Below are 16,914 nucleotides of genomic sequence, written 5' to 3'. Positions count from 1 at the left end.
GAAATGAAATTTTGTGAAAATTTTCTATAGAAATGAACTTTTGTGAAAATTTTCTATAGAAATGAACTTTTGTGAAAATTTTCTATAGAAATAAAATGTTGACAAATTTTTCTATAGAAATAACATTTTGACAAAATTTTCCATAGAAATAAAATTTCGACAAAATTTTTAAGAGAAATAAAATTTTGACAAAATTTTCTATATAAATAAAAAGTGAATAAAAAATTTCCCTAGAAATAAAATTTTGACAAAATTTCTAAAGTAATAAAGTTTGACAATATATAGAATAAAATTGTGAAATAAGTTTTCTATAGAAACAAAATTTTCTATAAAAATACAATTTTGACAAAATTTTCTATAGGAATAAAATTTTGTAAAAATTTTCTGTAGAAATAAAACGTTGACAAAATTTTCTATAGAAATAAAATTTTGACAAAATTATCTATAGGAATAAAATTTTGTAAAAATTTTCTGTAGAAATAAAACGTTCACAAAATTTTCTATAGAAATAAAATTTTCTATAGAGATACAATTTTGACAAAATTTTCTGTAGAAATAAAATTTTGACAAAATTTTCTATAGAAATAAAATTTTGACCAAATTTTCTATAGAAATAAAATTTTGACAAAATTTTCTATAGAAATAAAATTTTGACAAAATTTTCTATAGAAATAAAATTTTGACAAAATTTTCTATAGAAATAAAATTTTGACAAAATATTCTATAGAAATAAAATTTTGACAAAATTTTCTATAGAAATAAAATTTTGACAAAATTTTCTATAGAAATAAAACGTTGACAAAATTTTCTATAGAAATAAAATTTTGACAAAATTTTCTATAGAAATAAAATTTTGACAAAATTTTCTATAGAAATAAAATTTTGACAAAATTTCTTATAGAAATAAAATTTTGGCAAAATTTTCTATAGAAATAAAATTTTGGCAAAATTGCTATAGAAATAAAATTTTGACAAAATTTCCTATAGAAATAAAATTTTGACAAAATTTTCTGTAGAAATAAAACGTTGACAAAATTTTCTATAGAAATAAAATTTTGACAAAATTTTCTATAGAAATAAAATTTTGACAAAATTTTCTATAGAAATAAAATTTTGACAAAATTTCCTATAGAAATAAAATTTTGACAAAATTTTCTATAGAAATAAAATTTTGACAAAATGTTCTATAGAAATAAAATTTTGACAAAATTTTCTATAGAAATAAAATTTTGACAAAATTTTCTATATAAATAAAATTTTGACAGAATTTTTCTGTAGAAATAAAAAGTTGACAAAATTTTCTATAGAAATAAAATTTTGGCAAAATTATAGAAATAAAATTTTAACAAAATTTTCTATAGAAATACAATTTTGACAAATTTTTCTGTAGATATAAAATATTGAAAAAATTTTCTATATAGATAAAATTTTGACAAAAATTTCTATAGAAATAAAATTTTAACAAAATTTTTTATAGAAATAAACTTTTGACAAAATTATGGAAATAAAATTTTGTAAAGAAATAAAATTTTGATAAAATTTTCTATAGAAATAAAATTTTCCAATTGATAATTGTTGATGGAAAATCTACATACAGTTCGAATATAATAAAAACATCCATAATATAAGAAATAAAATTTTGTGAAAATTTTCTATTGATATAAAATTTTGTGAAAATTTTCTATAGAAATAAAATTTTGTGAAAATTTTCTATAGAAATAAAATTTTGTAAAAATTTTCTATATAAATGAAATTTTTATAGAAAATTTTCGATATAAATGAAATTTTTATAGAAAATTGTCTATATAAATGAAATTTTGTGAAAATTTTCTATTGAAGTAAAATTTTGACAAATGAATGACTGAAACCCAACCCAAAATCAGTAGAAAAGTATATAAAAAATTACAATTGATATTTGGGATTTATAAAAAAGTGAATACATTTATTTGAGTTTATAAGTTTTGCTTTGATTTAATATTTGTTGCATCCAGACTCTTATTGGTATAAATAAATTTTTATTCAAATTAAGGCACTTGGCAAGTTTATGCATATATAAATTTATGCTTGGACTATAGGAAATATTTAGAAAACAAAATATATAATCTTAATCGAAATTCCAAGTACAATACAGATTTACAAAACACATTTATATATAGTTTATAATAAAATCTTTTATATCTAAAAACACATAAAATATTTAAGTAAAAAAACACAATTTAAGAAACAATAAAATGTTGTTGTAAGTTTACTCGTTGTTCCTATATTTATAAATAATTAAGTAAATTTTTGGCACACAGTTTAAGGCTTATATGGGTTATAGTTAAAATATAACTAAAAATTCGTTTTTCAACTTAAAATTAATGTAAAATAGAAATCTCATAGAAAAAAAAAAACTTAGCAATCTTTGGTTCTAATTAAGTCATTTGATTTGAGTATTTGCATTTGGTAATAGGTCCATAAATTTAAAGAAATAAAAAAATATTTGAATTCAAATGATTTCCAAAGTATGAGATTTGGAAATTTTTTGAATTCAAACATTTTTTAAATGTTTGTGTTTATGGGAAAATTGTCATGATGGTCATCACCAGATTTTGTAGCAAGTTTAACTTTAAGTAGCCTTCTCACTAGATTCATCTTCACTATCGGCCTCTGATGTATTAGCCTTTTTATAGGATTTTTTATTTCCATTGACCAGTTTAACCTCGGTCTCAGGTTTTTGTGACTGGGTTTGCTGCGGCTGCTGTTGCTGTGGTTGTATTAAGTGTGTGCACCGTGATTGTTGTGTCAAAGCCTCAATGGCCACCACAGTTCTTTCCAATAAATTTAATAGTCTCTCTTCGCGGGCATCCATGCGTCTAAGTAATTCCTCATCTCGTTTTTCACGCCTCTTTAGATATTCGATTAATTCATAATTCGTACTATCACCATCGGTCGAAGTCGAAAGTTTACGCTTTGTTTTAGGTGTCTCTCCACTACTGCATTCGGTTAGGTTATCAGTGTCCACAATAACATCGGGATGCAGAATATTGTGTTCGATATTATTTGGGTAGAAATTTTGTGATCTGTAATGAAAATTTTTGATAAAATCTATTAAACTTTGTATTTTATTTTTATCAGAGCAGAAAAATAGCAGTGTTAAGCAGCACAGACGTCTTCAAAAAGGGTAACCATTCTTTGAAATATAGACAATTTTATCAAAATTTTATTTCTACAGAAAATTTTGTCAAAATTTTATTCATATAGAAAATTTTGTCAAAATTTTATTCACACAGAAAACTTTGTCAAAATTTTATTCATATAGAAAATTTCCTCAAAATTTTATTTCTATAGAAAATTGTGTCAAAATTATATTCATATAGAAAATTTTATCAAAATTTTATTCATATAGAAAATTTTGTCAAGATTTTATTTCTATAGAAAATTTTGTCAAAATTTTATTTCTATAGAAAATTTTGTCAACATTTTATTTCTATAGAAAATTTTGTCAACATTTTATTTCTATAGAAAATGTCAAAATTTTATTTCTATAGAAAATGTCAAAATTTTATTTCTATAGAAAATTTTGTCAAAATTTTATTTCTATAGAAAATTTTGTCAAAATTTTATTTCTATAGAAAATTTTGTCAAAATTTTATTTCTACAGAAAATCTTATAGAAATTTTTGTTTTTTTTTTTTATAGAAAATTTTGTCAAAATTTTATTTCATATAATGAAATGATTAGTCAAGCTCGAGGTCTTTATGTTTTTATTTATTTATTTATTTGTCGATATTTCGCCTTAATATGTAAGGCATTTTCAAGACAACATTAACAATAGTACAAAAAACACAAACAAAACTTAAAGTTTATTTATCAACCTGTTCGGTCTCCGTTTGTTTTGTCAAAGCCTCAAAGTAGTGACAAAACAAACGGAGACCGAACAGGTTGATAAATAAACTTTAAGTTTTGTTTGTGTTTTTTGTACTATTGTTAATGTTGTCTTGAAAATGCCTTACATATTAAGGCGAAATATCGACAAATAAATAAATAAATAAAAACATAAAGACCTCGAGCTTGACTAATCATTTCATTATATATTGATAAAAGGTCGAATAAAAAGAAAATTAATAAAATTTTATTTCTATAGAAAATTTTGTCAACATTTTATTTCTATAGAAAATTTTGTCAAAAATTTAATTTCTATAGAAAATTTTGTCAAAATTTTATTTCTATAGAAAGTTTTGTCAACATATTATTTCTATAGAAAATCTTGTCAAAATGTTATTTCTATAGAAAATTTTGTCAAAATTTTATTTCTATAGAAAATTTTGTCAAAATTTTATTTCTATAGAAATTTTGTCAACATTTTATTTCTATAGAAAATTATTTCTATAGAAATTTTGTCAAAATTTTATTTCTATAGAAAATTATTTCTATAGACATTTTTGTTTTTTTTCTGTAGAAAATTTTGTCAAAATTTTATTTCTATAGAAAATTTTGTCAAAATTTTATTTCTATAGAAAATTTTGTCAAAATTTTATTTCTATAGAAAATTTTGTCAAAATTTTATTTCTATAGAAATTTTTGTCAAAATTTTATTTCTATAGAAAATTTTGTCAAAATTTTATTTCTATAGAAAATTTTGTCAAAATTTTATTTCTATAGAAAATTTTGTTAAAATTTTATTTCTATAGAAAATTTTGTTAAAATTTTATTTCTATAGAAAATTTTGTCAAAACTTTATTTCTATAGAAAATTTTGTCAAAATTTTATTCATATAGAAAATTTTGTCAATATTTTATTTCTATAGAAAATTTTATTTCTATAGAAAATTTTGTCAAAATTTTATTTCTATAGAAAATTTCATCAAAATTTTATTTCTATAGAAAATTTATGAAATGCCTCTTAGTTGTAGAGGAATGTTATGGAAAATCTGTCAAAACATCACGAATTCTACCAATCTACCAAACTGTAAAAAATCGACCAATTTTGGTAGAATTCTACCAACTGTGGCAACCGAGATACCAATCCCTGATTTAAATACCTCATATTCCAATCTTGCTTAGCTTACGATTTCGGAATGTTAATGTGGATTAATTGGCGCTTTAGTGAACCTTTATTCCCATGATACCAGTTGGTTGCTTGATATCATAGGTACCGTTTGAGCACGTTCAATAGGAGTGAAGGTTCGCTTCTCCAGACACAACCTCCTGATGCCACAGCACTGAATAAAGTGAAATGGGATTAACCACTAATATAATACCAATTCCATGAGAGCATCGCCCATTGGGTTATATTTCTGAAGGAACCGCTCCTAATCGGATATACCAGTGATGGGTGAAGGGACAACAATTGTAGGCTTTTCATATTATGGTAAGAAAGATGCAAAAGAGTAGAATAAAAACAAACCTGATGTTACCGATCTGATCTATGGAGCCAAGATAAAGAGTAGATTCACTCCCCCTGTGACTTGATCGGTTGTTGCATTACGTTTCCCATTTGGATTTCCAGTATCAATGAAACTCATTGGCGAAACGTCCAAGCTAGGGCTGATCATTATTTTGCGAGTCGAAATTGCCTGCCATACACAGGAATCGGAGGCCTATCTTCAGAACGATCCCAAAAGAGTCTTTGATCTTCCATTGTCAATTATGAGGTCCCGTGTGGACACATATCCTTAGTAAAACTCAGAGGCGAAATCTCCAAACAGAGCAGATCATTGATCTGGACTTTATAGATCGTAACCAGGAGAATTAACACAAACCCGATGTTAGCGATCTGATCCTCGTTACCAAGATAAAGAATATTTTTAATCCACCTGAGACTTAATCAGTTGTTGCTTTGCAATCCTTATTGAGATACCCAGTATCAGTGAAACTCATTGGCGAAACGTCCAAGCCAGGACTGATCACTGTCTTGAGAGTCGCAATTGTCTGTCATACAAAGGAATCGGAGGGCTACCTTCAGAACGATCCCAAAAGAGTATTTGATCTTCCATTGCCAATTATGAAGAGCCGTGTGGACAAATATCCTTAGTGAAACTTAGGTCGATGATATCGATCAGATCCTTGGTACCAAGATAAAGAGTAGTTTCACTTCCCCTGAGACTTGATCGGTTGTTGCTTTGCGTTACCCATTTGTAGAACCAGTATCAGTAAAACTCATTTCTGAAACGTCCAAGCTACGGCTAATCATTGCTTTGCGAGTCGCAATTGACTGTCATACAAAGGAATCGGAGGGCTATCTTCAGAATGATCCCAAAAGAATTTCAGCTGATCAATAATGAGGTCCCGTTTGACACATATCCTTAGTGAAACTCTGGGACGACTCCCAGCTTCAGTGTAACTCAGTGGCGAAACCTCGAAACAGAGGAAACTATTGCTCTGCAGATCGCAACAGCCTGTCAGTCAACGTCACTTGAGGAAAATGTTCATGTCGGTGAGAGGGCATTGCACTATCCTGGCATACCAGCGAAACTTCCAGCTCGAGCAGATCATTGCTTTACAGGTTGAAACAGATTGTCATTGAATGTTACCTGAGGACTCCTTGCCTCAATGAAACTCAGAGGCGAAACTTATCTGCAGGTCACAACGGGCTGTCATTCAATACCACTCGAGGACTCCCAACCTCAGTGAAACTCAGAAGCAAAATTTACAAAAAAAAGAGGATCATTGCTCTGCAAGTCGCAAACTGAGGAACACCTTCGTCAATAGTACGAACTGTTGTTTGCATCATCCTGACCTTCCAGCGAAACCTCTAACCATGGCAGATTATTGGTCTGCAGGTCGCAACGGGCAGCCCTTCAATGTCACTCGGAGCTCCCAAGCTCAGTGAAACCCAGAGGCGAAACCTCCAAACAGAGCACACTTTAATGCCACTGCAATAGGGCTGTTTTCTTTTAGCACTGGATACCCTAAGCCGTGAAGGACTAAAAGAAAACAGAGTACTCGTCTATCCAGGACATCTCCAAAAATATGCAACACTGTCATCAGCTGTTTAAAAACAATCAAAGAAAAGAAGTGAAATCTTGCATTTTTAATTTATGCAATGCTCCAATTAGTAATAAATATTTACTGCTGCGATTATTTATGACACTATACCACTTTGAATTACATGTTTTTCGATAAATTAGTCACAATAAAGTGCTATTGTGAATCGATGAAGCGTCACTTTATCAAAACACAATCTGGCAAGATCGGCGCGACTTGCACTGGTGAGATGTTCTGGATAGAACACCAGTGCAACGATGTTCTGGATAGCCCATACAAATGTTGCATCCAGTGCTAAAAGAAAACAGCCCTAATGTCACATGAGGAAAATCTTAATCATAAATACAAACTGATGTCTGTGAGAAAGCATTGCGCAATCCTGGCTTAGCGGCGAAACTTACAAACTGATTAAAGCTGATTATTCATCTGCAGGTCACAACGGGCTGTCATTCAATGTCACCCGAGGACTCCCAACCTCAGTGAAACTCAGAGACGAAACTTCCAAAAAGAGCGGCTGTCATTCAATGTAATCTGAGGAAAACATTCACCTCTAATACGAACTGTTGTCTGCACTATCCTGGCCTACCAGCGAAACTTCCAAACAGAGCAGATTATTGATCTGCAGGTCGCAACACGCCCACATTCAATGTCTCTTGAAGACTTCCAGCCGGAGTAAAGCTCAGAGGGGAAATATCCAAGCAGAACAGACCATTGCTATGCAGGTCGCAGAAGGCTGCCATTTAAAGTCACCGAAAGAACACCTCCATCATTAATCCAACTTGCTGTCTGTGAGCATTGCGCTTTCCTGGATTAGCGAAACTTCTAAACAGAGCAGATTGCCGGTCTGCAGGTCGCATCAGGCTGAGTGTATAAGTGACTTGAGGAACAACTCCACCATTAATCCAACTGTGGGAGAGCGTTACACCATACTGGCCTACCAGCAAGTCATAGAGTTTAGTGAGGTTAACCTCCACAATTATAACACGTCTAGGAGGATACCGTCTGAAAAAATTCCCCCCTTTCCACCCAATCCCATTACATTCCATATCAGGAAGACAACTCATCAGTCATTGGATACCACCTGAGGACCTCTTGTCTCAATGAAACTCAGAGGCGAAACCTTCGAACAGAGCGAACCATTGGCCTGCACGTCGCAACAGGCTGACAGAGCATTGTCTATGAGAGAGCATTGCACAATCCTGGCCTACAATCGAAACTTCCAAATAGAATAGATCATTGCAACCGACTGTCACTCAATGTCACATGAGGACTCCTTGCCTCAACGAACCATTGGCCTGCAAGTCGCAACAGGCTGACAGAGCATTGTCTATGAGAGAGCATTGAACCATCCTGGCCTACAATCGAAACTTCCAAACAGAATAGATCATCGCAACCGATTGTCACTCAATGTCACATGAAGACTCCTTGCCTCAACGAAACTCAGAGGCAAAACCTCCAAACAGAGCAGATCATTGGCCTGCAGGTCATGGGAGGAACTCCTCTACCATTACTCCAAACTGTGAGAGGGGGCATTGCACCATACTGGCCTACCAGCAACTCATAGAGTTCAGTGAGGTTAACCCCCATAAATATTCCAAGTCTACTGATTGGCGAACACGAGTAATCAGAAACTAAAGTCGGTCTTAAAGAAGATATCGCCAGAAGCTTTCTAAAAGGTCGCCATCCACGGAGTTGAAACACTTTTTTAACCACCTCTGAATCCAGAAAATTGAGAGAAATTACCCAGTAAACTTGGCATCAACTTCACACTGCTCGCCTCCCGGTGGAGCAGTTCGCTTTCTCAAGTGGGTTGTTATTCATACGAATGGTTAGAGTGCTAAGGATTCGATTCTAAGGATTTCTTGCCAGTAGCCAAGATACCACTCTCGCCCAGCCTTGTGAAGAACGTCTCAAATGCCAATCTACCCTCGCCTACCTGTGGAGCAGTTCTCTTTCTGAAGTTGGTTGTGGTTCATACGAATGGTTAGAGTTCTAAAGATGCGATTCTAAGGATTTCTTGGCAGTAGGCAAAGTACCACTCCTACTGAGCCTTGTGGAGAATTTCTCAAATGCCAATCTATCCTAGGTTAAAGTGGCAGCCCGATTTAGTTTCAGGCTCACATAGACTATTCAGTCCATTGTGATAAATCTACCCTATTTTTGCCCAATATCTCAGTCTCTTGAACCACAATCCAATTCATCCTGGAGATTGGATCTATTTGTGCTAAAAACTCCAATAATTTGTCGCTTTATTATTTATCAGAGTTCTGACTTCCTTCCCCCAAACCACATAAAAATATCGCTCAACTTTCACTTACCCATTATAATTGGTTTGCATTAATTGTATATCATCCGGATTGAATTCACCATCTGACATTGGTTCCGATCTATAAGAATCAGTGTCACTATAATTAATTTCCATGTCACCGTCTCTCATTTTCTCAATATCAACAACCATACTTACTTCATGGAAACATTATTGTCACTGGTTTGCAGATTCAATGCACCATTACAGTCTTTTTCGAATTGCTGGTGGGCCAAAGCTTCCTTAAGACCATTAGCTGCTGCAGCAGCCGCTGCCGCCGCCGCAGCTGCTGCCGCCCCACCACTGAGATGAGCCTGTAGCAGATTGTGAGCTGTATTTTCGGGCATATCATGGGGCATGTCATGGTTATCGTGATCCTTGCGAGACATTTGCAAAGGCATGGGAGAGGAGTCATCATAAACATTACTATTGCCTGACTCGCCATTAACATTACCACTCGTGTCATTGCCCAATTGAGCCTCTACAAAATGATTGGGAAGAAAACGTTCCAATTTGCTATTGCTATTCGAGTCATTGGAATGAACGGCTGCCAAACTTTGAAGCAAATTATGCTGGGCCACTACAGCAGCCTGGGTCTGTTTATCCAGCAGAGCCCCAAATTCGGCTGCTTGTCTTCGCCTGTGATAATACGATAGTTCATCTTGATTTTTGGCCAATAAAGCAATGCGTTTATTGTTCGAACCCCAACATTCTCCTCGTTGCTCTTCGATCTCTTTGAACAAGAACATATAAGGCCAATTTCGTCTTACATGGCGCTCGGGGTTTTTCTTTAGTTGTGTGTAAATTTTTTTGAGATTCTCATAGCGATTGCAACATTGCTTGGCGGAACGTTTGCGGGCACTATAGCGATTGAGGACTTCGGCTACCATTTCCCAAACACTGGCATGGTTTTTACGATTCGATTGAAATGCACTTTGTATTCGTTCCGATTTGACTATATTAAGTAGGGCTATTGATTCGGGAACATTGAAATAACTTTCGGGTGTCCGGGGAGCACGATGATGATGATAGGAATTAATGGATGACTTAGTTTCCTGTAAGGGGAAGCAAATTTTAAGGCATTAAAATCAATTTTTGAATAGTTTTTAGTAGTTTCTTTTACCGGCTCCGAATTATTCGGATGATTTTCATCTTCTGTTGTGGAAGGAGGCATTGGATTATTCTGTAAACGTTCGGGTTTCACAATATTAAGCAGGGTTATTGATTCTGGAACATTGAAGAAATTTTCAGCTGCTCTGGTATTGTGATGATGCTGGAAAGCATTTGTGGCTGTTTCTGTATTCTGGAAAGAAAAAATGGATGGTAATTAGGTGGATAGATTATAACTATCAATTGGAATAGACTGTAGATTTTGAACTACAGAATTACAAAGCCTATCAATTGGGACCAATCCTCTCACAGAGGTATCGAAATATATGGGTAACTGAAGAAATAAGGAACGCCGCATTCATGTTTAAGTTCGAAAGCATTGGAAAATTGCTTTCGGCTTTCGTCTATGGAAGCACCTATTACGAATTTCTGGAGACAGTGCCTATTAAGAATTTATGAGGATGGAACCTTACTAAGAAAAGTTACATAAATATATTTTTTAACTTAAACGAACTTGGTCGCAAGTTAGAATAGACTGGTTTCGGTTTCGCACCTCTTACGACTTCAGGGAGGCAGTGCCTATTACGAATTTATGAAATCCAGTACTTATTACGTGAGAGAAAGAACTAAAAACCTATATCACGCCATGTCCAAGGCGTTTCACATGGCGGTGAAACCTCTTAGAGACACTGTGAAACACTCGGAAACCTCACCAGCATTACTGAAAGGGGATAATGCACAGCTGAGAAACTTTATGATATTTGGTCGAAAGTGATATTGAAGCATGATTCTTTGTATACAAAGCGCACGTGCTAACCATTGCAGTACGGTGGATCCCTCATTCAATGATTAATGACTGCCTCCTCCTTCTTAGGGACTTCCTCCTAGATAAGAATTTGCAACTTCTGTTAGGTGAATCAGGGGCTCGACATCCACATTCGTGGCCAAAGCATTCCCATCGCGAAGAATCCCAAGGTTCTTGGCGTGACATTTGAAAGTCTGTTTCTCTTTACTAAATATGCAGAATTGGAAAACCTTTGGGCCAGCAATAGCATCCCCAAGGTGTTGGTTGGCAGCACATGAAGAAAAAGATAAGCAGACATCTGAAAGGACCCATGAGTCGATTGGTCGTCGTATTATGCATTAAGTAACTACCAATTAAGAAATTTCCAAACGGTTCAAACTCAGCATAGCAGATTGTCATCGGTTATACTTCAAAGGAAAGATACCCTCTGAGAAAACATAACCCATCAGATGCAATTTAAGAGGTAAAATGGATCAATCTATCCCATGAGTAGAGGTACAAGTGATGAGAGAATGGAGGCGGAATTGACATAGGCTGTCTCTACTCACACACTAACACAAGGGGGGTTGATATCGTCTTTACTTGGGCTATTCATAGTAGATGAAATTCTGACTTTTCTGCACGACAAACGTATAAAAATAGTGGCGTATAGATATGATATTGTCATAATGACATCAGGCAAATTTATGGCCACGATCTCGGATATAATGAGTGTGGATTAGGAGTTAACCCAAGAAAAACGTAGCTAGTGTTCTTCACTAGGGGTAGAAAAAGGACCGGACCAACATTTTCGAGCAACGATATTAAGTCTCTCAAAATCGGCTAAGTATCTAGGAGTTGTCTTAGACTCCAGACTAAACTGGATGGAGAATACAGCTGTTAGACTAAAAACCACCTACACTGCACTGTATGCGTACCAAAAGCTGGTTTGTGGACGTTGGGGAACGAAGCCCTCCCTCTTTCACTTACGGTTTACAACAGTTATAAGAGCTGTAGCTACGATTACGAGCCATCGGAATCATACATATATAGAAGTTCAACAAAATAAACAGGATGGTCCTTATTTATATGACTGGTGCACGGGTACAACAGCCACCGCAGCTTTAGAGGTACTGATGGGAGTCTGCCCACTTGATCTGCATATCGGAAAAAGCGGAACTGATACTCATGAGATTGAATAGCCTGAACTCGCTCGGAAACGCGGAATGCAGACACACGGAAATCGGAGCTTCAGTTGGGCAAGATATTAGGGCAGACTTTATGGCGACTCAGTATGTATATGACGGCAAGTTGAAATCGATTATACTAACTATAGAGGATTGGGAAGAGAGACGCAAACATTTTGGAGATCTGATGGATCGAAAGTGGTTGAAGGCACTGGTAGTGATATTTACTGTGAAGACTTAGGGATTAGAAATTCATATAAAATGAATGGCTGATGCAGCATATTTCTGAAGTATATTTGCCATTCCGAAATCTGCAGAATTACTGTTCGATATTCAGAAGCGATATCAGTTTCTTCATCAGCAATAAAGGCCTTAGGAAATCCGAAGGTAGTCAGCCGCTGTCGAAGAGAGCTTATAGCTACCACTGAACAGAATAATATTACTCTGTGCTGGGTACCTGGACATTATGGCATAATGGGTAATGAGTTGGCGGATGTGCTGGCTAAAGAAGGCGTACGCGGAACGAATAACATCGTTATATATGTTTTCCCCCCGCTATCTTTATATACTTACAGTATCAATGTCAAATACAACGAAAGGACATTGGGCTTCCTCTGTGGACTGCGAGCAGACCAAACTGATATGGGACGACAAAAAAAGTTACAACTTTGATTTTCTGATGGCAACACATAGAGATGATTTGAGATCACTATTAGGTATCAAATACTTTGGAAAACACATGGTAAGGATTGGCTTAATGGCTGATGATATTTGTAGATGGTGTCTGGAGCCGGAGGCAACAGAAGACTCGTACCATTTTCTGTGCCAGTGTCCAGCATTTATCTTTTAGAAGAAACAAGATAATGGGCTCCTTTTTCTTTCAGGATATTACCGATGTACGAAACTGCAATCTGAAGAATATACTTGCCTTCATTAAGGTTATGGAATGGAAGACTTAAAAAGCTCATTTTGGAACTCGTCTGGAAACTTGAATACGATTGATGAAGACGGGAAAAAACAACTATGAGGAAACACATTGGATCAACAGGGTCTAAGTGAGAACCAACCCCCTTTCTGTAAGGGTTAGCTTCGTCCTCTATAACCTAACACCAGAGATTTGGACCAAGAAAAACAAACCTCGCTTAGGAAGAAAAACATAATTCATTCGATTCAATTTAAGAGGTGTCACGAGTCATACTATCTCATGAAAGGAGATACAAGGGATGAGGGAATACCTCTGTTTCCTCTCTTTAGCGTAGAAGGAAGACGAGTTGAGACACTAGATCGCTACGATCTGCCATCGCTAGGTATTTGAAAAGCTACCTCACAGTTCAGGACCCACAATTCAAGATTAATGTCCGAAGTGTGGTTATTCGTGAGACGGTTTCTGTACAGACAGCTCGCTTACTGGAACTTCATGTAGGTCCCTAAATTATTCTCACTCTATCAATCGTTTTCTTCCAGCAACACTTCAACATTCTATAATAATGCATTCGAATCCTAGAGCCTCTTTATACAATAACCACAGCAAAACCGATATTTGAGAAGAAATTGTGAACCATGTTCCCAACGATGGATGCATATCTACTGCATATAGTCATCAACTAAAACCACTCTAAATCTCTCAACAATATAGCTGAGCAGTTCCTTTAATGGGTGATTGGCCCAGAGGGATATACTACGAAACTAGAGGTGAACTAGAATCTCTTGGAATATCTTTAGAAATCTTCATACTACGGAGAAACTAAATTAGTGAAGTTAGGCCCATAACAATACTTCAAGATTTGCGGAGACACCAAGAAATTATAACCCATCAAATCATAATTGATTGTCTGAGGATATCTGAGTCTTCATTTGGGAACAATTAAAAAAGCTGGAGTAAAGTTTGGTAGGTTCAACGATGAAAACCGGAAATGGATGTTCTTTTAGTTTATGTGGCTCTCATAATCGTAGAAAGGTCTCTGGGGGAGAGCATAGCAAGAAAAATCTCAGCCACCCCAGTATTTGAAAACCTACTTAAGATTTTCCATTGCATATTGTTAATGTATTGTAGATAGATACGCTGTAGCCCCCCGGCTAAAATTATCTAAATAAGGATATGATGGCTGCTCCTACAACTAAACCTAATCCCCAATATATCACAATTTTATCCCATCTTTATGTACGTAAATAAAAATCCTCAAAATATACTTGACATATAAGAAGATTCATCCACCAATGCCTTTGCATATTTGTGCCCATCCCTCACATCGAATTCAATACGAATTCTAATAAATATATTTACATTACTAACTTTGTTGCCAACGTTCAAGTGTGGGATGCTTTTAGTCATAATCTTGCTACCACATATTTGTGATGGTCAGTAAAATATAATGTCGTTTTAGTCTTTGGTCTATTGTCGTACAACAATTAAATAGCGTTACCCGCTGAGAGCACAGTTATGTGTGGAAATATGGCAGGATGGGTAACGATGAATATTTATAGACCACAAGACAAATTGAAATTATATTGCTCACTGGTATTTCAAAAAAACTCGCAGGGGCAGAGGTAAAACCGAATTAGATAAAGTATTTTTTTTCTTAAAAGAAGTAAAAATAGGAAGTTCAAAGAGGACAGAAAATGACTTTCATTAGGTAGCAATAATGGCCTTGGGTTTTAGTAGCGGATATTTGGACTGTTACTGAATAACAAGAGGAAAAAATCAGATCAACTATCGGGAATCAATTTAATAAATTAATAAATGTTGAGCCTTAGACCCTTAACCTATTTTATTTGCGCAGCTTATTTTAATATGCTTGTCAAGGAGGGGGGAAAACGAAGCTAACGTAAGTACCTATTACGAATTTCTGGAGACAGTGTCTATTACAAATTTCTGAAGTAGGTACGTCATAAAAGAAAGTTACCTGTATACATTTTTAACTTAAACGAACTTCGCCCCATATCAAAGACCCTTTTCACATGCTCTGGTTTCGTCTTTCGTAAATAGAAGCACCTATTACGACTTGGAGGCAGCGCCTATTATGAATTTGTGATAGTTTTACTTATTTCTATGACAATCTCTTAAGAGCTAGTAATTTATATCACGACATGCCAAGTGTGATTGGACTTGAACATTCTTTGCTTTGTCAAAATTTTATTTTTTTAGAAAATTTTTAGCAAAATTTTATTTCTATAGAAAATTTTGTCAAAATTTTATTTATATAGAAAATTTTGTCAAAATTTTATTTTTATAGAAAATTTTGTCAAAATTTTATTTCTATAGAAAATTTTTAGCAAAATTTTATTTCTATAGAAAATTTTGTCAAAATTTTATTTTTATAGAAAATTTTGTCAAAATTTTATTTTTATAGAAAATTTTTAGCAAAATTTTATTTCTATAGAAAATTTTGTCAAAATTTTATTTTTATAGAAAATTTTGTCAAAATTTTATTTTTATAGGAAATTTTTAGCAAAATTTTATTTCTATAGAAAAATTTTTCAAAATTTTATTTCTATAAAAAATTATGTCAAAATTTTATTTCTATAGAAAATTTTGTCAAAATTTTATTTCTATAGAAAATTTGGTCTAAATTTTATTTCTATATAATATTTTGTCAAAATTTTATTTCTATAGAAAATTTTGTCAAAATATTATTTCTATAGATAATTTTGTCAAAATTTTATTTCTATAACAAATTTTGTCAAAATTCTATTTCTATAGAAAATTTTGTCAAATTTTTAATTCTATAGAAAATTTGTAGCAAAATTTTATTTCTTTAGAACATTTTGTCAACATTTTATTTCTCTAGAAATTTTTTTCAAAATTTTATTTCTATAGAAAAATTTTGTCAAAATTTTATTTCTATAGAAAATGTTGTCAAAATTTTATTTCTATAGAAATAAAATTTTTCGCAAAATTTTAATTCTATAGAAATAAAATTTTTAGCAAAATTTTATTTCTATAGAACATGTTCTGCAAAGAAGAAAAGTATGTACTTTTATTTCTATAGACAATTTTGTCAAAATTTTATTTTTCTAGAAATTTTTGTCAAAATTTTATTTCTATAAAAAATTATGTCAAAATTTTATTTCTATAGAAAATTTTGTCAAAATTTTATTTCTATAGAAAATTTTGCCAAAATTTTATTTCTATAGAAAAGTTTGTCAAAATTTTATTTCTATAGAAAATTTTGTCAAAATTCTATTTTTATAGAAAATTTTGTCAAAATTCTATTTTTATAGAAATTTTGTCAAAATTTTATTTTTATAGAAAATGTTGTCAAAATTTTATTTCTATAGAAAATTTTGTCAGAATATTATTTCTATAGATAATTTTGTCAAAATTTTATTTCTAAAAAAAATTTTGTCAAAATTTTATTTCTATAGAAAATTTTGTCAAATTTTTAATTCTATAGAAAATTTGTAGCAAAATTTTATTTCTTTAGAAAATTTTATCAACATGTTGTTTCTCTAGAAATTTTTTTCAAAATTTTATTTCTATAGAAAATTTTTTCAAAATTTTATTTCTATAGAAAATTTGTAGCAAAATTTTAATTCTATAGAAATAAAATTTTTAGCAAAA

General features: G+C 32.8%; 2 protein-coding genes across 4 annotated transcripts in view; one reads left to right on the top strand and one right to left on the bottom strand.

Moving 5' to 3' along the window:
• The window catches only part of LOC142229835 (solute carrier family 7 member 14), a 126,309-nt gene that overhangs the window by 613 nt on the left and 108,782 nt on the right, over window positions 1–16,914 (top strand). The window lies entirely within an intron of this gene.
• The window catches only part of meso18E, a 140,386-nt gene continuing 125,386 nt past the window's right edge, over window positions 1,915–16,914 (bottom strand). For 2 of the 3 annotated variants that reach the window (XM_075300418.1, XM_075300417.1), the window contains 4 exons: window positions 10,396–10,575; window positions 9,432–10,327; window positions 9,286–9,372; window positions 1,915–3,062 (listed from right to left, as the gene is read on the bottom strand). In XM_075300418.1, coding sequence (XP_075156533.1) covers window positions 2,609–3,062; window positions 9,286–9,372; window positions 9,432–10,327; window positions 10,396–10,575 — 1,617 coding nt within the window. In that variant the 3' untranslated portion in view covers window positions 1,915–2,608. The remainder of the gene's footprint in view (window positions 3,063–9,285; window positions 9,373–9,431; window positions 10,328–10,395; window positions 10,576–16,914) is intronic. The other variant, XM_075300419.1, reaches the window with a different exon arrangement.

This window comes from Haematobia irritans, chromosome 3, assembly GCF_050003625.1.
Source record: "Haematobia irritans isolate KBUSLIRL chromosome 3, ASM5000362v1, whole genome shotgun sequence".
In the NCBI taxonomy this organism is placed as follows: domain Eukaryota; kingdom Metazoa; phylum Arthropoda; class Insecta; order Diptera; family Muscidae; genus Haematobia; species Haematobia irritans.
This window is presented reverse-complemented; position numbering and strand designations above follow the sequence as displayed.